General features: G+C 36.1%; 1 protein-coding gene and 4 non-coding genes across 7 annotated transcripts; 2 read left to right on the plus strand and 3 right to left on the minus strand.

The window, feature by feature from the left end:
* Positions 1 to 107: 107 nt before the first annotated feature.
* Positions 108 to 19,885, plus strand: shc-2 (SH2 domain-containing protein; the record flags this gene model as incomplete). 3 transcript variants are annotated; one of them, NM_001393059.1, is made up of 12 exons in its annotated part: positions 108 to 217; positions 3,800 to 3,904; positions 4,637 to 4,976; positions 6,623 to 6,766; positions 9,342 to 9,488; positions 14,424 to 14,513; positions 16,018 to 16,139; positions 17,062 to 17,143; positions 17,987 to 18,312; positions 18,567 to 18,738; positions 18,790 to 18,981; positions 19,505 to 19,883. In NM_001393059.1, the coding sequence occupies exons 2-12, from the start codon at positions 3,801 to 3,803 to the stop codon at positions 19,670 to 19,672; spliced, it is 1,887 nt and encodes a 628-aa protein (NP_001379993.1). In that variant the 5' UTR covers positions 108 to 217; position 3,800. The 3 variants fall into 3 exon arrangements, with proteins under 3 accessions (NP_001379993.1, NP_494915.2, NP_001379992.1); NM_062514.4 differs by lacking the exon at positions 108 to 217 and adding an exon at positions 3,452 to 3,730 and having other exon boundaries at positions 19,505 to 19,885; NM_001393060.1 differs by lacking the exons at positions 108 to 217; positions 3,800 to 3,904; positions 4,637 to 4,976; ... (1 more) ...; positions 9,342 to 9,488; positions 19,505 to 19,883 and having other exon boundaries at positions 18,790 to 19,083.
* On the plus strand, positions 758 to 872 carry T27F7.5. Its single transcript, NR_051023.1, has one exon. It is a non-coding gene; the product is annotated as an Unclassified non-coding RNA T27F7.5 (non-coding RNA).
* On the minus strand, positions 758 to 872 carry T27F7.7. The gene has a single exon (NR_051024.1). It is a non-coding gene; the product is annotated as an Unclassified non-coding RNA T27F7.7 (non-coding RNA).
* On the minus strand, positions 5,567 to 5,716 carry T27F7.6. Its single transcript, NR_051025.1, has one exon. It is a non-coding gene; the product is annotated as an Unclassified non-coding RNA T27F7.6 (non-coding RNA).
* T27F7.10 lies at positions 7,862 to 8,076 on the minus strand. Its single transcript, NR_051026.1, has one exon. It is a non-coding gene; the product is annotated as an Unclassified non-coding RNA T27F7.10 (non-coding RNA).
* Positions 19,886 to 21,028: the final 1,143 nt, after the last annotated feature.

Raw genomic sequence — 21,028 nt, forward strand, 5'->3', positions numbered from 1 at the left:
AAATGCAAACAAACTTTCTCCTATTATTGTTCTGAGAGGAATTCTCATCTTCCCCTCATTTTTTCATCATTTTCTGATCGTAATGGTGCTTGCAATCAAAGAAAATTTTTCAGATTTTTCAACCAAACCATTTGACAAATCAACGAAACAAAACGACGGAATTTCGTGGTTTTCTTCATATCCATTAGTTTCTACTAGATTTTTTTTAAAGATTGTGGTAAGTTAATAATGAAAGTTAACAAAAAAAAACTATCATCCTATTACCTGAAAGTTTAATTTTTTGCGTACCCAGCCCAGGCAAGAAAGACTGTCAAAAACGTCTCAAGAAGTTTGAGATGTTTCCAGAAAATTACCAAAGTTAGTATGGTCTGTCAACTTGCAAAAATATACGACTGTTTTGTATACTTCCGAAGGAAAAGTAAGAACAGTTGCCTCACATTGAAACTCTTTTCGGAATTGTCTCTAAAAAGATATACATAAAAAGTATTCAAGATTTTTGTAAAAACAATTGTTCGTGGGCACTTCAAACTGACAAAAAAAATCGGATTCATCAGAAAAAGGATTACACTTCATATGTATGTACATACATTAGAAAGTTTGAACTGTTGGTTTCAATTTTCCAAATAATCTTTAATTTAAGACATAAATATTAAATTAACCGATTTTCCCCAAGATCTTCCTATATCATTTTTTCAACTCTGTATCCATTACCATTTTCACTCCTAATCCTCCCATAACGTCACCCATGCCATATACAAAATCCCTTCCTGCTCTGTAAAAGGATACCGATTATTGACCAAAAGTGTTACGCCATGTCGAACGTAATGTATACTATCTGTGTTGCACAATGAGCTTTATGCCAGTGTATCAACTCGTCGTTCTTCACACAACCGTACCGCCTGTTCAAATATGGTTTGATTCCCCCCGAACATTGTGAAGGAGTAAAAGTGTGAGAGCAGCACTCACTTGAACAAGTGTTTGCCACGTCATGAAGGTGCGACTAAAGGGTTCTTGAGAAGTTAACTTGGAATCAGATTTCATTGTATTAGGTTTTGAATTTTTCAGTATTATAGAAAGCTGAATCTTTTAGCCATCAATTTTATGGACCTTATTAAAAGTTAATTACAGTCGTAGAAAACTTGTACCTGACCAGATTTTAGCAATACCAGAAATTATGCCAATATGAAGACAATTAAAGGTAAATTTTTTTAATAAGGTGAAACTACATATTGGACGAAGTTGGGAATATAATTTTTACTAACATTTTTCTAGGCCGGGTTGTATTTAGATGCCTAATTTTAAGGTGTGTCAATTTTCATGTTAACTCCAAATTTTAAAATTAAATGCAGTATAGTTTCTCTTTTCACTTGATCCCACAATATATCTGTGTACCAATTAAACATATTTTTTACAACTGTCTACTAGTTTTTACCAACCAAACACCGGCCCAAAAAAAGTGCAAAGTACTGTGAAAGATTTTATATGTATTTTTAGCGTTTCCAGTTTGTCTGGCATTTTATTTAGAAAGATGTGGTTTCGTTCTAGTAACTAGTATTCATTACATGCAATTTCTCAATATCATTTTCTTAGTGTGACAATCTAATTGAGGGCGCCAATGCCACGGAATGTTGCGAATTGGGGTGGGAGAGGATAGGTGATTTGGAAGACAGGTGGCAATTAGAGTGACATGACTTGACTTGTATTCATTTAAGCAATCTATTTTTCAAGGTAAACAATTGGATATTTGAATATTTGGTTCAAGTAGTCTGAACTGTTCTAAAGCTTTCTTAAAAGCTTCTAAATTTTTACGAAATTTTTAAATGTGAATATTTTGAATTTCAAAATTAATCGTCCGCTCCGTTTTTATCAACGGTGATCAATAGAGCTTCAATTTTTCCAGGTGTATGAACCTGCCTCATTCCTGCACCTATTCGTTCTGTTTCTTGATGTGAACTATTTTGTTTGGTGTCCACAAGGTTTTGGACAGTCTATTAACTTTTTGAAAATTAAGATAAAAATGTGCACATGTAGGCTAGCAGTAGGCGTCTAGGCGTCAGGAAGGCGTAGATTGGAAGGTAGACGTTTCGATACTATATGTAAATCTTAGAAGACAAATTATCTGTAATTGGACAGAAGCCATGTTGGAAAACAATACACTTTTATCAAATTGCTCGACTTCAACAGCTTGGTTTTCTCATGTAAATTTTGTTATATGTAAATTGGTAATTATTCTAAATTTTAGTTATAGCGAGTTAACAAAATGTTGCTTACTATATAGAATTATTGAACTTTTTTGGTTTTTCTTGTATGGAAAAATAGATACAAAAAATCTAGATTGTAATGCTAGAATGTAGAATGTTCCCATCTTCTCCACTTTGACACTAAAAGTTCCCAAATGATGTTAATACATGTAATCGTAATGACCATACTTAACCAATTACGCAATTAGAGCTCAGAGGGATGCTCCATCCCAAGATTATCCTCCCTCATTCGAACCACAATTTCCATTTTGCATCTCACTTCCTATAGAGGAATTGTTTGGTGTCATTCCGTTGCTGTTTACACTTCTCAGTTGGATGCACCATGAGACAGTGTGGAGAAGTGAGAGACGCCGACTGTTTCTGATTAGGTTCAGTCTTTGTATGTCTTCATGGATATGTTTGGTGTCAGTGTCAATTTGTTGATGAGCCCGTGGTGACACTTTTTGGAATGGGCAATAAGTTATTGGGCAAATTGATAAACAAACATGGAAAAATGAATTAAAGATTTTTCAACTTCATGGGAGTTCATTCATGTCACTCTAATTGACATATGTATGTTAAATTGGCACTTAATGGGTTTGGTACCTACAGTTATCTCGCCTATGGAAATTGTGTACAATTCACAAATGCCATAGTGAAGTTAACAATAATTTGAATCAAAAATTAGGTTTGCAATAATAACCAATTCAAAGATTCCTTACAAGGTAGATAGGACAGTTTACTTCCAGAATTCAAAACAAGACTTGTTTAATTAGATGGAGAGATAGATTATGACTGAAATTAAAAGGCGCAGAACATAACTCCTACCATCTTGAAATTTTTTCAGTGATTCTTTTTAATCACATACTTCAAGGTTCGTGTAATTGATTCACAAGCTGACCTCGAAAAAATTCTGGAAGTGCTTGGAAATCCTTGCCTAAATATAGAAAATTGTTCGTAAATTTTTCACACACATACGGGAAAAATCCAAAAAAACTTCCAGATTGCTCGCATAGCTTTTTGAAGCTATAGGCGCTCTTCAATTAAAGATAATCATTTCAATCTGAAAACATCGAGGGAGAGAATTATCAAAACAGTTCGAAAGCAATAGTGCATTCCAACCAGCTTTCCTTGCGCATGTTTCCAAAACATTATCAGAATCTCGAGGCCAACTTCTTGGCCAAAAGCCGACATATTCAAAATCCAGAACAATCTTGGCAGACACGTGTAGACTTCAAACAATATGTGATAAAGCTAACAAGTTGAATATAGAAATGAATAAAACATTCCTAATCCAAAATAAAATCGAATGACCTTCGTAAAAACAAAAAAACACATTTTTGTTTGTCTGTGTTTGAGCCGTGAAACATGTTTCTCAAATACTATCTCTTTGACAATCTCTACCCTAGTTTCTTATTAAATACTAAACTTTTCTCCTAAAATTCTCTCAACCTCTGAATCATGCCAGTGCTCTCAAAGCTAGCAAGAAAGTAAGATTTGTTTCTTTTCTATAAACACATTTCATCAAGTCTTCTAAAACGATTATTTTTTCTTTGCAGAATGTACAGTCGTCTCAAATCTTCCCTGCTCAATCATTTTCAAAAAGGAGCAAATTCTTCATCAAATCCGAGCTACAATGGATTGACCAAAGAGGAAAAAAAGAGGTATGTAATTTTTTTTGAGACATGATGGAAACCGCTTGGCTTCAGTTTGAAATCTGAAAGGAGAAAAGATCTGACTTTTAAATACTATACTTCTTTTGCGAAACATTTTTAAAGCTCAGAGACTTGAGTTTGGATTTTGGTGATTTTCAGTGAGACCTAATTAGGCAAAGTTGCCGAATTTGCCGAGCACGGAAAATATGACAATACAATTTTGACCAAAAAAATTGATTTTCTCCCCAAAAATTTAGTAAACTGACAACATAAAAAAATATCAAAAATTTCAGAGTTTGTTAAGCACGGCAAATTTGCCGAAATTGCCTAATTTGCCGTGCTCGGCATATATTGAAAAAAAAAAAGATTTGCCGAATTTGCTGAACTCTGCAAATTTTGAGATTTGCCGCACACCTCTGACGGGAACCGATATTTTCGATGTTACAGCTATAGTCTCGGTGCAATTTTTTAAATTATAAATTTTGATTGTGGAAAAACCCAAATCGAAAAATTTCTATATCTCAAACTGTAAATTTGAACATGTTTCCCAATTCTCCCTATTAGAAATCCCTATTCAAAATAGTGCCTAGAATAGTTTTCCGAAGTCTCTAGAATTTTCAAAATCTAATCAGAAGCATCAGAAGCACAAGTTGAGACTTCTAGGCTATTAGAAACTCTGAAACTTAAATTTATCTGAACTCCTTATAACCCAGTTTCCCATGATGATCACTTGTTTTCCAGATTACGCCATTCTCTGGCCGAGTGTCAACTCAACGATGTCTACGATCCGGACTCCGCCCACAGTTCGTACCAGCACTCTGTCTCTTTCGTCACCACAAAACCTTCATCCCGTCACCATCAGCAAACCATCGATACATCAGGCCACGCCCCTTTGGCGCCGCAAGAGGTGTATCTCGACGAGACGTCCTCTAATTCGGCTAGTACTTTCTATTCGGACCTTCTCGCTTCCAGTTTCTCATCTGCTGGTGGCAATTCGTCATTTACGTGTGATTACGAGGATACTAACGAGACATCATTCATTATGTCTTCCGGATTACCAGCACTTTCGTGGAATGTTCAGGTTAGTGTTTTCTCAAAACATATACCACCTGCAGGTGGTATATGTTTTGGGGGGGGGACCTGCCTTTTCAAGTTCTCACGGTTTTTTTTTTCAAAACAACCCTTTCTGTATAATTGAGATTTGTAAATTCGCATAATTTTTTTGCTAATTTCTAGCAAATTAGTTTCACCTCTAATATATTTTGTAAAATTACCTTACCTGACAGATATGGAAATTTTTTAAAGAATCAGAAAGCCAGAAGAAGCCTATGTTTAAAAACGTACGTTGACCAAAAGTGAGCAAAAAGTGTTTTTAATTTACGCGCCAGCTCAAGAAAAAGTTACAGTCAAATATATTTTTTCCAAAATTGCTTGCAATTTTCACTAAACTTTTTGTATTTTCTGTAAATTTCTCCAACTTTGATATCTCAACATACAAATCCTCCTTCGGCTAATATAACACTTTCACAAGAGGCTCTATGCCTACCTGCCAGCTATGTGCCTATTTTTGATGCGAACTTCAGGAAAACTAGGTACGGACAGGCAGCAATTTTCATGCCTATTTAGAATACCTCTACATTCAAAATTATTCCCCACCCCATAATGACCTGAGCTTCACACCTGTTGACACCCGGGCGGTGACAAAAGAAGACACTCCCTTTCCCTCGCCGTTCCAAAAATTGAGACACTGTATCCTAGTCTCATTGCGCAGCTGATCAAAGCTCTGCAGATATCAAGTTACACGCGCTGGGCTCTTTTCAAATTGTTCGGTCCACGGATGGGTCAAATGTTTACAACACGATGAAATAGGGGCAATAGGATGCTCCGGAAGAAAATGAGCACCACTAGGTCGTAAAGAAATTGAGAGAATGTTATGATTTATGAGCAGATAGTAGGAAGAGTGCAGGTGGTTTGAAACATGGTCTTGATTTTTAAATACGGATCTGGCAGGAAATAAAATTTAGTATTAGGATTATGAAAAGTTACACACTACTTAGAGACTCCTATAATTTTTTTGTAAATTTCCGTAAATTTATTTGAAAAATATCGCTGAAAAATTAAAGATAAGGTAACTTCATTGCTCAAAATGGTCTTTTTTATAATGGATCTTTCTGATGACTGCAATTTTTCACACTTAAATTTAGGCAAATTTGAAGATTTCAGCTAAATTCAGGTATTTTAAAAATGTTTTTAAGAAGTCTCATTGGGAAAGTTCAGATCATTTTGCCCCTATAGTAATAAAATCTTCTATAATCTTCTATAGTAATAAAATATTTTATTTGCCTTTTCAGAAAAGGTGCTCTTTTTCTGACTTCATGCTAAACTATTATAGCCGAAGCATTTCTAAATGTATTGCTGAAAGCTATATGCATATTCAAATGATTGTTTAAGTGTTTCCCGAATGCCTAACCAATTAAAAGAACATTGTGCAAATACCGTAACCTGAGCTCTGTGCACCTCCCATCCCCAATGTCCTTTAATCCTGACCATGTTCAAAAGTGTCAAGTGACCATGTCTCCAGGTTCACCTGATTATGTTACCATTGCATTGAACTCCGTTGGTGGCCCACTTGAGGGTCTCGAGTACTTGTAGAGCACAAATATGGGCCCGCTTTCTTGCTACATAGCCGCGCTCTTTGATTTGAATAACGAGGTCATATTATTTCAGTACATCGGATCATTCCCCATCTCGGGATCCTATGTGGACAATTTGGGAAGACGCATCGACTCATTTCAGCCAACGACAAGTGGAGGAATGCAAAGTGTGGAGCTATCGATTTCAGTTCTTGGAGTGAAAATTTGCTGTGAGAAGGTAATCGCTTTTCTCAATTGTTTTTCTAAATTCAAATACGCTCTCTCGATTACGCAATCTACTGAAAAATTCATGCTCGATTGATTGTCGGCACGGGCTCATCAAAAAGCCGGCGACGCTACCCCAAAACAAAGACATTGTTCGCCAGCTTGACCAGATAATCGGCGGGGTACAACAAGACCATACGCGCGCGCAACACGTGTTTCTTTATTGTGCAATATTCACAACTGTAAAGTGTATAACGGCCGAGATGTGCTTAATTAGCTTCGCGAAGACTGTTTGAATTTATGAGAGATTGGTGGAAATGATGTGAAACCCCACGTGGGGCAAGAGAGATTGAAATTTGCATATTAATGAAGGGTGTTGCGCAAAATACTTGAATGAAATTATTCAGTTGCCACTTTTTGACAGTTTAGATAAGTTCCTAGAGGGGTGCCTACCTGCCTGCCTGCCTACCGCCTACTTAGGTGTTTAATGGTTGAGAGACAGACGTGGGTTACTTTGAAGGCAGACATTTTGTTGTAACTTACCAAAGACTGTAAGGCTACCATAGTATTCAGACACGTTTTCCGACATGCCTGTTGCCTGTGTTATTTGCATACTCTAGATTCGCCGAGAACTAATTCTCTTTCAATATAAATTTTGGAAGTAGAAGAACCTAAGCGCTCTTTTTAACTCCTATCATCAAAAAAAGTTTCCAGATTAAATGTAATTATTTGAATAACTTCAAATCCATAAAATTAACGGTATAGAATTTATTACAACATCTGCACAAAACATCACTCAATCAGGTAACAATCTCTCATATCCTATTGTGTCATAGATACTCAATTCCACCTCTCCTTGTCCTTGAGTAATCCCAAATGGACACAATTTTATGGACTTGTTCGCCTTTTGTGGTGAAACCGACGGTTGGCTTTTGGTGCAGAATTTCTGGGTGCCGACACTAATAATAAACCAGCCGCCAACTTTTATGATCTACATACCTCGCGTTTTTATTGGCTAGAGGTACAAATTAGAAATTTCACTTCTCCAGTTGGGAGATCAAATTAAGTGGAGTTTTTACGTAAGAGCCAAACAGCTCTGCTCCTTATGAAAGTGTGTGAGAATATCAAATGAGCTGAAGCAATCTGCTCAAGTGATCTCTAACCATATAATTAACCTTCTAAAACCCGAGATATGAACTCCATCCATTTCCCTTTGCTAATTAAGTACCCCCTACTCTCCAGTTGCATGTGTATGCATATTTATGACGTAAACTGCCAATGAGTGTTTCCAAATTTGATACCTCAAGGACTTTTAGGTGACAGGAAGGATGGAGAAGATTTTGCGCCAAGATTCGCCTCGCATCCCACCTTTTCGCCAAATCTTGTGTATAGGAAGGGGGCTGCGGTTTTTTGATTGATGGGGTAGAAAATACCAGGGAGTGGCCCATTCAACAGGACATTAATCGTGGAAATGGGGTGGGGGACTAAAACTTGAGAGGGGACTTGGTTGAGAGGGAGTGATATGGGACCATAATTCTTGGGATTGTTTGGCAAGTTTTCTGACATTTCCCTGTCTATTGGAATTTATTGAAAGTAGAAAGTTTTCAAGCTTTTTTGCTCAAAAGAAGTGTACTCCAAATTCTTCCCAATTTTCAGAAATATTTTTAGACAGTCAAATTGATCCCAACTCCTTCTCTTGGGAAGCAGAACCGAAGTCATAAAAATGACAGATCGAGAGAGGTGTCAAGTTTTACAAATGACAGCCCCTACCATAAAATAATTTGGTTCCGGGCTGTAAATCTGAAATCAAAGTCGATATTTTCTTGAATGACAGGAAATTTTTGGATTATGGGATTTTGTTTATACGGGTAACAACCGTAAATGTTTATGTATCCCGTTTGTTCATTCTGTTCTTCAAGGCAGTTTTACTTAAAAAAAAATTTTTTTTTAATTTAACCCTATATCTTTTAATATTTTTAGTCTAGAGACATGAAGCAGTCAGCTTTAAGTTTCTGACAAAAACCAGTTTTCATATTTTTCCAACATACCGTATTTACATAAAACAAAAGACTACCGAGATATAAACAACCAAAGTTGGACAATGGGGTGCATCACTAATAAAGAACATACCTTAATCTAATTTTCATTAAGAGATAAAATTTCACAGTTGCGCCAAAAACTAGTTAAAGGGTTTATCTTGTAAAGGGGTTTATCTTGTAAAGGGGTTTATCTTGTAGGTTAAAACTTTTTCCCCTCCGTGTATTTTTCACATTTCTACCGATAAAACTTGGAGCACACTACTAATAGAACCTAATCAGTTTTCAAAATAATATTCAAATGAACCTGATTCCCTCCAATTAATCATCCTCCCTGACACATCCGCTTTTTCTTCCTCAAAGTCATTTACTGACCCGAATTCAATAATATCGAATCAAAAAATCGCATTTATCCTCTTCGCTTCTAGGCAGATGTCCTCTCCCCGCGTATAACAAACATACAAAATCACTACCAGCTGCCAATACACAGCCATTTTTCTTTTTTGAAATAATATCTTTCAACTTCCTTTATCTCATTTCATCTTATTTCAGACAGTTCTTATGTCCCACTCACTTCGCCGTGTCACTGACATCTCAGCTCGTCCGGATACTCAAAATATTGGCTACGTGGCAACAGAACCTGTTGGAAGAACTTATCGCCGGCTCTGTCATGTTTTTCATTGTCAAAGTCTTAAAGAGGTTAGTTTGAAAATTCATAGTGTTAATGTCAAATTGCCGGGCAAATCAGAAAACAGGAAAAGTTCAACAGGTGTTTGGGCTCTTTTTGCTCCGATTGCAGACCATCATATTGTAACACCTGTTGCTCTTTTTCGGTATCTGAAAGATCTATATACCCTTTGTATATCCTTGCTCAATGTTTATAAGGTGCCGTTTCTTTTTATATATCCAAATTTCTAAGACCACCCTCTGCGAAAAAGTGTCAATATAAATAAATTGAAAGTCGATAAAATCAGCATGTCGACACCTTTTTCGTCCCCCGAATTTCTTACCGGTTTCCGTCTAGTTTTATTTGATTTGGTTTTGATGATTAGGCGCACTTTTGAACCAACCATTTCAATTGAAACACTGTTTTATTGGCGTCAATTTCGGAAGAAGCGAAATTCAATTTTCATTCACTTTCTTGAACTATCTTCTTGCGGGCTTCTTTTATAATTTAAGTAGTTACTTTATAGTTCAAATTTTTCCAAAATAAATTTAAATCCAAAAATAATTGCTTTCGAGGCAACCTACGCCTACCTCGTGCCTACTACCATAGTTGAAAATTGTACAAATTTATTAATGTTGACGTCAAAGCACATTAAGTATGCGGTAGGTAGAAACTTACAGTACAGGTAGGCAAGTCTAAAAAGTCCTGCCTACCAAAAAAATCCATCAACTGCTAGACTCGTCTTTTGTACTTTCACAGTTTGTCAGTTTTAAAATGGGTCAGCATTTTTGTATTTAAAACTTTTTTCAATAAAATTAGCCTCCCCGATTTTTCCAGCTCAAGAATCTCAATAAAAAATTATTTTGAATTCTCATGAAAAAGTATTGTAAAAGTTAAACACCCATCCGTAAAACTTTACACCTGACAAACGCCAAATTGTTTGGTTCCGGATTGTAAATCTCTTCCCTATTTCCCATTTCCTCGCCTTTCCCCTATCCAATTTCTCGAGAAATGACCGTACTGGTCAATGAGACGAGAAATTCTTCTGCTTCACTTCATTTGTGTATTGGCACGGTAGGTGTCAAGCGGTGTGGGCCTGTGACTAATAGGCAAAGTATGATTCAAAACTTGTACCGTTTGGGGTTCACTTTGAGCATGCACAACGTTTGTAGGAGCTACAGAAAAATGTTCTAGCAAGTTTTTTCTTGTTTTTTATCTGATTTTGTTTCCTGTGAGTCACCAATTCAATATAAAAGTGCTTTCAAGCATATCGAACAGTCTAAGAAAGCGTGACTCACAAGGGAAACCGCTGGCATTTTTAATGAAAAAGTCTCTGGCAACAAAGAACTGACAACTTTTAAACCTTTTCTAAATATGTTGAGAGAAAGTTGGCATTTCGGTGCAACTTCTTGACAATTTTTTTTTTCATTTTTACTCACAAAATTTTGTAACTTTGCCAAAATTTCTTGACAAACAGTTCCAATTTCCTGTAAAGCTTTTGAAACTCTTTGAGAAAGTTAAAAAATTTTTGGCAAGATGTGCCAATTTCTTACCAAATTTTTGAAACTTTCGATAAAATTTAGTTTACTTTTTCATATTTTTTTCGAATTTTTACAAATGTCTGGCGAACTTTTGCAACTTTTTATTTGGAAATCGAAAATGTATTGGTGTAAAAAATTCTTGCAAAATGATTCAAAGTAGAACTATTACTGTGTACATTTTCCAAGAAAGCAAAAACACCTAGATATCTGACACTTGAACTAACTAATAAATTAACCAACTCCCTCTCTTACCGTCTCAATTTCAAAGTGACACTTCATTTTGACCATCACACGTGTTGACCCTCTCTTCATTCCGATCCTCATACAACAGCAAAAAAACGTCTCTTCTCACCCACCTCCCACCCAATCTCTTCATTTCGTTCGTTTCGACTCATTTACATCGAACTGAATGAATTGACCTTCTCTCATTTTTTTTGAAATTAACCACTATCTCTTTCTCTTGGAATAACTTTTGTTGCTTTCGGCCCTCCGCCATTTCCGCTTGATTTCGTATTTTCAAAACACTGTTTTTTGCAATGTCTTGGCAGAATATAAATTGACAAAAGAACAAGAAACGGAAGAAGAAGAGAATCACTTTTGACATGTGTCACCAACCATTTTGTCTATTTTTCCTCAAGTGGTACTGTAGAAAGATATAGATTTTATCTTCGTGTTTAGTTTGAGTGCAAAGTGAGATTAGCACCTGACTTAGGAATATGGTATTAAAGTAGGTCAAAAACATGACTAGAACATCTACAGTACTTTTTGAAAAATTATGATGAATTCTTTCAAAAAATTTTAAAATTGTTTAATTTTCAGTCAAGCAACATTTTGGAATTCGGTCAAAAAATTTTTCCACCAAATTTTTGTTTCATTTACTAAAAGTCGGTGCCATGAACACGATCTACAGTTTTTTTAAAATCTCATTACTGATCAGTTCTCTTTCCACGCACACCATCCCCTTTTGAATATTCAAATTCCATCCCTTATCACTCCAATTACCATTTCGAAAAGATCACTGTTTCATTGATAGAACCTTTACTCTTTTTCTCTTTGATCTCTCTCCAACTCCACCTTCTTCCACAATTTCATTTCATTCATCACACAATTGGCGCCCATTCTTCTCTTTTGCCTTTGCTTTTCCACCCTTTGGCGAATTAAAATGGCGGGCGATTATTAGGCGCCGCTATGTCGGTACTCTTATAACAGTCACACTAGGTGCCCCCTCACGAGTTCCATTAGATACGGAAATTTTATTAGTAGGCGCCCGTTGGCTACGGTGATTAATGGGAGTTTGGATATATTTGCATATAGTTTATGGAAAATCACGATACTGTATGTTTCATTTTCTATGATAATTAAATTTGAAAACAAATTTTGTTTAAGTTTTCAGCCAGTTTTGCTAGCTAGTGCTATAAGCTGGGAAAGCCATTCTAAGAGTTTGTGAATCCATACAATAAAAACAGATTTCTTTTTAAAATTCCAAAAAGTACCATATCATAAACTATTTCTATCTCAAGCTCTCAGATTGAATCTATATAATTTCAAAATTGGAAAGAATTTACAGAATAATTTTGAAATGTGGGCAATTAAGATTTTTAAAATGTTTATGGGCCGAAATATTTTTGATCAGCAAGACCCGGAAATTACAATTTTTAAAGTCTCCAATTCTCCGGTTAAAAATTATTTGATTTCTCTCCATTCCAAAATACCATGTACATACATACATAAATTTCAAAAATGAATCATGTTCCTGTGTCATCCATCTGCTGCCTATTCCATATTTCCTAATTTCCAATCATCTTCAAAACCGCAATTTGTACGCCCGCACCCCAGACACACATCCAAAAAACAAGATAACACCTGCTTCCAGATGGCAATACATATACATAGCACTGAGCTCGTGTCTTTATAGATTTATTAACCTCCTCTCCGGATTTTATATATTCTGGTTTAAGTATTACTAGAGAAGACTGACAACTGTTTCGAATGCACTTTTGGGTGTCAGTTGTTCATTTTTCACTCTCTTCTTACTATTTCTTCAATTCGGCGGCTATTTCCAAACAGACTGTAGATCACTTCTTGTCAGCTATTGGCACCGTTCCAACTGACGTTCTGGTTTTTACGAAACGAAGCGCTTATCTGATTTGATCGAAATACGCGCGCCCTGGCACGGTGGCCCTCTTGCCTCAATTAGAAAAAGTTGTCTCAACGACTTGGGGTCTTCTATCTGATATTCGGATCTTTTCGATGAAGGGGTTTCGAAATACAACGAAGTAATTAGACAAGATTTATGAGCTTGTTCCAATGAAGATCTGAAAATTGGGGGCAAAATATCATATGCTGCATGTCTAGTTTCATGTCTGGAAATAATCTAGCTTGATTTATTTTTAAACGTATAAGACTAGATACATAAACCTGCTCCAAGTGTATAATAAGAACGGAACTATACCACTTAGTTCTTTCTGATGGAAATAATAAATTATCTTCTCAAAAAACAAGAGAATAATATAAAAATAAGTGGAGCAAAAAACGCTGAGCCACTTATCTACGCGTTCCCATGTCCACCCACATCCATTCTTTCAATCTATTCAAAAGTTCATCGATAGGTGCAAGTCGTGTATTTTCTTGTTCCAGTCAACTGTATACATGGTGACACTCGGGTTCACACCCCGCTGAGCTCCTCCGAATTCTCACCTTTCAGTGTCCGCATCGATTTGTGACAGGGGTGAGATAAAAGACGTACCAAGTTATCGGTGTTGGTACATTATTCTCTTTAATCCCCGAGAGTTGTCTCTAGACTTGCGATGGGAAACTTTAATCAACAGTTTTTCCTCTCGAAAGGCCCATTCATCACTGACCCAATGCCCCTTAATTTTCCTCGATATTTCTATTCATCTATTCTTTTTGCGCGATTCAATCTTTCTGTCTCCTCTATACCACCAGTTGTTCACTTCTCACCAATTCCCTTGAGCGGAAGGAGATTGGAAGATTCTATTCCATGGAATCTAGTAAAAGCAGATGAAGAAGATTGAGGAGAAGTAGAATAAGAAGAAGAAGAAGCATGCCCTCTACTTCACTATCCTTTTTTATTAAGATTTTATTATTTTACTTGCTATAGATCTTGGTATTATGTTTTTTTTGATAGTTTGGTCAAGACGGTTTTTTTCAAAACCACGTATATTCAACTTTCAGAGCAGTACATTCAAATTACAAAATTCCACCTTTTTCTCTTTCTATTATGTCGAATTTATTAATTCAAAATTCGTACAGAAAAAATAAAATAATATTTGCACTTTCTGAAAAGCTGTTGAAAGTGTGTCAAAAAATTAGGAACACCCTCTTCTTCAAGAATCTCAATTCACCCCCCCCCCCCCCCCCCCCCGATAAAAAAATGTTCCCTTTAATAATAGTACAATTTTCCAGGCCGAAGAGATCGAGAACGTGCTCCGCAACGCCAATCAGTCTCAAGTTCTGGCTGCCAAGCAACCAAAATCCGCAGTTTCAACGTCTTCGGTAAGTATTCTTTAGTCGGTCGATCTTTTGATAAATATGCTCTTTCGGATTGCCAGTCGACTGCGCTATTACAGGGGAAATACAGCTCGTATAAGTAATATAATGTTTCCGAAAGTAGTTTTTTGTGGACATCGTGAGAAATCATTATTTTATAGATTTTATTGTGGTGTTGGGGGTTACTGTGTGAAGATGAATGTTATGTTGTTACTTTGATCACCAGGCATTCAGTGGAGTTTAAGTTGAGATTGAATTATTTTTTTCTTCAGGTATTACAGATCATGTTTCAGTTTACCAGAATTTTTTTCAAATAGATTTTGAAAAGTTCTTTTAAATTTTTTATAATTAGTGTATTTTAAAGTTTCGAGTTTTCTGAAATTTCGATCGTTGCACGTAGAATGCTCCAACATTTTGGAAGGTTTTTTGAAGATATATTAACATTTTATTGTTAGGCAACATATTATTTTTCGTACATAAAAAAGTTCCCTGAATGTTTGCCTAGTCCTAAAAACTTCACCGGGAGCTAAAACCAAAAATTGAAATTCTGTGTTAAACTGGGTTTGGAGCAATTTAACGAACTTTAAGATTTCTGAAAAAAATTTACTGAAAAAAATTCAGATAAAATGTTAAGCTATTCAAAACATGAGTTATGCCTCGATTGAAGTCTGAGGCTGAGTTTCCTTTTGAGGTGTGCTTTTGATCTTCCCGACTTTTTTCGAACACACGCTGTAAACATACTATATAATTGTTATCATCAAGTCACCATCACCTTCTTATCATTCTCGATTGATAGCCATGAGAACCCCCCATTACAGGGACACCTGCTCTTCTTGAACAGTTTTACAATGTTAATGTTCTCCGTGATTACATCACCTAAAGCCGCCGCTCTCGGGGGTTTATGATCATTTATGATTCCGTCAAGCCAAACGTCTCTTCACTCTGTGTCGATCGAATGAGCCCCCGAGATTAGCATCCTATTGTTCTTCTCCCTCTCGAGGGAGGTCTCAGGAAATGGGCGTGGCCTAATGAGAGAGGGAGGTACCATTTGATTCGCATGAACGGATGTCATCTCATTTCCTTTTTACTTTTATAATTTTGTTTTTCTTTCGTGGAATAATCAAGACATTTAGGATTTAGCATTTGGTTTCAAAACTTTTTGGATTTTACAATAGTTTTGCTTTTTATACGTAGGAAACCGTTAAAAAATGGGCAGCCAAATGTATATTTCTGGCATTCTTTCAAATCTCTTATTTTTATATTAAAAAAATTAACTTCCCCCAAATAAATTCCAAGTAACACGACATATCTTGTCCATGAGTCCATGTGCAACTGTTTGCTGGTTTTTAGGCACCCCCTGGGTCCGTTTATGATGGTAACCGGAGCGTCGAACACAAACAAATCAAGTGTCTTGTACAACCTCTCCCCCCATGTTTCCCACTCTTTGCTCTATTTTCTATCATTTTCTTACTTGAACGTTTTTTACATTAAAAATTAAAGTTTTTTTCAGATGCATCCGACGAACACTGCATCAACGATGACTGAGAAAAGAAGTGCGTCGACTGTTTTTCTCAACCGATTTTTGGGCAAAAAAGGAAGTCAAACTGTAGATGAGAGTGGACAGTGCAAGCGGTAAGTAATATTTTGAAGTTTCATATTTTGGTTCTTTTTTATGATACCAAAAAGTTGTAAACTGAAAGTGTTTAGAAAAACATCTGGAGCTTATTTTTGACAATTGAGAATTTTTGGATAATATAAGTAGTTCTTGGAAAAACCTTTAAAACTGAGACATTCCAATTTCAAGAATGCATCAAAAAAGTAAGAAAACAATTTTTCATTTTTCCTGCTTTATCATGAGTGCAAAATTTTTGGTAGTCTGTATCTCATTTAGTCTTAAATTAATCAAAAATTGTTTAACTAATTGAATGCAGAAAAAAGTTCAAACTATATTTTTCCAGTTAAAAACTTTTTGATAATGTGAGTTATTTATGAGATATGACCTTCAAATTTAATAAATAATGAATAAATAAATAAATAAAATAAAATAAAAAGACGGTCAAATTACGAGAATGTACCGAAAAACTTAGAGAATTGCACATGTTAATTTACATAAACTTTTAAATTTTACTGCTCTGGTTTAATAGTTTAAGAAATTTGAAATTTAAAAAAAATTACCTATCAAAATCTTGCACCTCTAGCTAATTCATCTTTTTCACAATCTGTATGTTGGCTAGTTTGCAGTTAGTTCAAAATGGTTCAACTTTAAAAATTAGAAAAAATTCAACCAATATTGTTTTAGTTTAACCTTATTTAATAAAACCAAATGCAGCCAGAATAGAAACAGTCAAAATAGAGCACTTCCTTTTCTCCAAATATCGATTTGAAAATATACTAGCTTATACGGAGAAAATCGCAGAGTAATAAAATTACCACCCGGTTTTACGATCTCAATTATCTTTTCTCTTCCTTCTTTCCATTGCCACCTCCTAAATTAACAATGGTCTCTAGATTGTCTCTTCATCCGGCATAGCTCACAATCAATTTATATTTCCAGAAAACGTCGTCCAGTATCAGCAGTGTTCTCATCAGCAATTCATCGTCTGTCGAGTTCAACGTCTTCCGTGAATCCGAAACGAGTAAGTAACCTAATTGCTGCCAGCGTACCCACCACCACAACGGGGTGGTTAACCTATAATCATCTGATCGCATTTCCTGCCCCTTCTGATGACGTAACACGTCTCCTTCCGTTGATGGTTATCAGGTCAAGTTACATGACAAGGACACGAGTGTGACATGTCATGTTTTACTCATGCAAAGTACATAATTTCATAGATTATTTGAGATAATATCAACATGGTTAACTAGGCAAATGAAAGCACGTACTGATTACACAAAATTTTACGCGCATTGTTTTTCAGGTTATTCATAGAAAAATGTCTTGCCTAGCTCATGAGCCTACGCTTTACTGTGAAGGAATTAAAATGCCTGCCAATCGGACTTCTCGTGCCTATTGCCAAATTTCAAGTGTTGTTATATTCTAACCTACTTTTTCAACCACGAAAGACATCAGTTTGCGCCACGTAACAAAACGCAGCCGGTAGACAGACACGTAGGCATGTAAAAGGCAGCCTACCATATCCATGAGCCTGAGCACCAGGAACAGTGGCTTGTATAAGTGCCCCCACTAGAAGCTAAAGTGCCATGTTTATCCAGTCGTGAATAATTGTTTCTCTTCTTCTTCTTCTTTTCCTTTTCACACAGAGGTAGTATTTAGTTGCGTAATCCTATCCACGTTGCCTTCTCCTTAAGAAGGTCCCCCACCCTCCGTCTCGTCTACTCTCTAGTGTTATAAAACATTACGTAATTAGAAAAAGGTTAGCCATGTTGGGTTGCCCCTCAAACTATATACATATTCTCTTTTTCGTTACTTACTTACTAGGTCTCAAAAATATTTTTTACAAAATATTTCTCAATTTCAGATGAGCACAATCGAGCCGCAAGCACCAACTCGCGAGCAACTACTCCAACTACAGAACCAAATGCGTTGTGCTGCATCATCTCCAGTTCCAGAAGAACCTAGACCAACTGATCTTTGTGCAGCTTCCACGACAACTTCCACATCCTCTGTTGCATCGTCAAGCTCCTCAAATGGCTCATCATCTTCCACTGACACGTCACCAGTTCCACCAGCTCCGCAGACGGCGTTGGTATACGATGAAAAATTGGGAGAATGGATCTATCCGATCGATCAGGCTTTGATGACGCAACTTGACAATTGCAGCTATTTTGTGGGACAACCTACAAAGTGAGTTCTTCTTTTTTTTGACTTTTTGACTTTCGCATCACAATTAGTTTTAAAATTGGCTCATAACACCTGTTAGCATGCCTGTACAAACAAAAGCATTACCCGCCAGGAATATTGAAAATGACATGGGAATGCGAACAGCTGCTCGGCGAGCCCGTAGACTAATTAACGCATCCTTATTTTTTTGAATGTTTATCGAAGGCTTAAGCTTGCTCGGCCCACCAATTAACGGATTCTCATTTCAAATCTTTTAGGGATTCAATGGTCTACAATCTGAATACACAACCGGAAGGTGCATTTGTGATTCGATATTCGGAAAGTAAATCGAAATGTTTGGCACTTTCAATGCGTGTTCCGTGCAGTCACAATCCATCGGGAATCTCACATTATCTTATTATCAGAAATGAGCAAGGATTCCGATTGAAGGTAAGAAGCTTTTGAAGTTACTGAACAAATCATTACCTAATTATTTTCCAGCTCTCCGCCACAAAAAAACCATTCCCAACTCTTCAAATGATGCTCACACATCACTCGGTTCTCGAAAGTCATCTACCGTGTACGCTTCACTTTGTCCAATGGCAAAAGACAAATTTTAAGCAATTGGCGGCTATGAGCACAGTTGAACGGCCGCTCAGGACATTCAATCGTCATTCGACAGCATTAACGAAGGTGAGACTTTATTACTTATTTGTTGAATTTCGGGAAGTGGTAAAAAAGAGGATGAATCGCGCTGAAATTTTACCAAAACAAAATCAAAATAAAAGAATTTAAAACACGGATTTTTCTAAAAATCGGTATAAAAACTATTAAAAATCGATCAAATTTATACACAAAAGTTTCAAGTTACTGTACTCATTATAGGCACACACCTGCTTTTATTCAATAAAAAATTGTCCTGATGAGACCTGTATTTTTGTAGAAAAATGGTAATATAAATTCCCCGTTTTCTAGTTTTTGTAGAACAGGATCTCTCTGATAAATACTCCAAGTTCAGATGAACGTTTTGAAAAGTACTCAAATTCAAAACTCTACTGTAACTTTAGTGTGGCATAATTAATTTTTGAAAACCTTCGCGTTGCGAGACCAATGTGGACAAATGCATCTCCCTAGAAAATCCTAGAGCTCAACAAAAAACACACTCGGTGAAAATTTTCCTTTTTTTGGACTTTTTTTTTTTAATTTAATTTTCCAGATTGACGAGAATCGAAACGTAACCGCCACCTCAACACCGTACCGTCCATCTGGAAGATGTGGTGGAGGAATTGATGATTTCACGACTCCGAAGAATAGAAGAACACGAAATGAAATCAATGCAATGCGTCGATCACATTTCTTTGATGACCGACAAATTGTGTTGTGAAGTTACTTGAAACAGAAATGATCCTGCGTGTGCTTCCCCGATGCTCGTCTAGTCTAGTCATTCCTCGGTTACAACCTCCTCCTTCTAATAATTATTATAATTTTGTTCAACTTATATTCATTTCTATGGGTCTGCATTCTTTCCTTTTCTCCCAACATTCACTTTGATTTTTATTTTTTGAAATAATCTAATAAAACATTTAAAAACCAGATAGCAAGTTCAGCTCATGAACCAGCAATATGCGATATCAATTCAAAAATTTTAAATTAGATTTCCTAAATCAAATATATCCCATTATTGAGCACCAGCCTCGCCCGAGCCAAAGATCATTTCCAATTTCTATTTTTATCTGAACGTTTTAAATACGTTAAATGCGTTTTAGAAACTGTTTTGAGAACTAAAAAACTGCTACAGTGTGGTTTTAAAACTTTAAGAATGTCTTCTAGAAAAATTCCAGATTTTGAATTTCAAACGAATAGACTCAAAATGTACTCAAATGAACGATTTTTTGTATGAAACTTCTCAAAATATTTCTCAAAAATTTTATGGCGGTTCACAATTTAGAAAAAGTTAAGCTGATCTCAAATTTTACCATTTTTTCCGTGTCAGAGAGCTGTTGGAAATAAGCAACTTCTATTGCTTATTTTGGTAATTTTTGTCATATTATTCACTCGATTATGGTACATTTAAAGTCGCGAGCTAACATGTTTCGGTGATTTTTGGTATCCTATAGGTATTAAATTTATCTTAATCAATCAGCCAAACGATGGGTTCCACCATTTTTCTTATATTACTTCTACAGTATCCCTGCAGTACTTCTACAGTACTCCGACCATATCCCTAAACCCTGCAAACAACAAAAACTCATATTTTCTAAAACTACAGTAATCATCGTACAATAAGCTAAAACTTCACAGAGTACATTCACTACAAACTTCGCTCGCTAATTAGTTGTATTTCATACATTTCTGCAACAATTCATATTGAAACTTAATAAATCATATTTACAGATAGTTATGACGATGATGACTGGGAGGATTTCGGAGTGCAAGTGATATCAAAACTTGGAAGAGGAGCTCGAGGACAAGTATTTCGAGTTTTATGGGAAAGAATTGAAGTGGTTATGAAAACGATACCTTGGAGTGCAGTTAACCTGAAGCAAGGTCGAATGAACGAGGTGGATGCGCTGATGCGACTGAAAGTGTTGAAGAATACGACCCCGAACATCATCGAATATCTAGCCCACAGAGTAGTTCAGCGTATCCCAAATGACATATGCCTTACGCATCATTTGGGGGTACCGCGATACACGCGATACCTTCTCATACTTATGAAAAGGGGAGGAGTTCCGATATC

The sequence above is a fragment of the Caenorhabditis elegans genome, chromosome II, assembly GCF_000002985.6.
Source record: "Caenorhabditis elegans chromosome II".
Taxonomy (NCBI): Eukaryota; Metazoa; Nematoda; class Chromadorea; order Rhabditida; family Rhabditidae; genus Caenorhabditis; species Caenorhabditis elegans.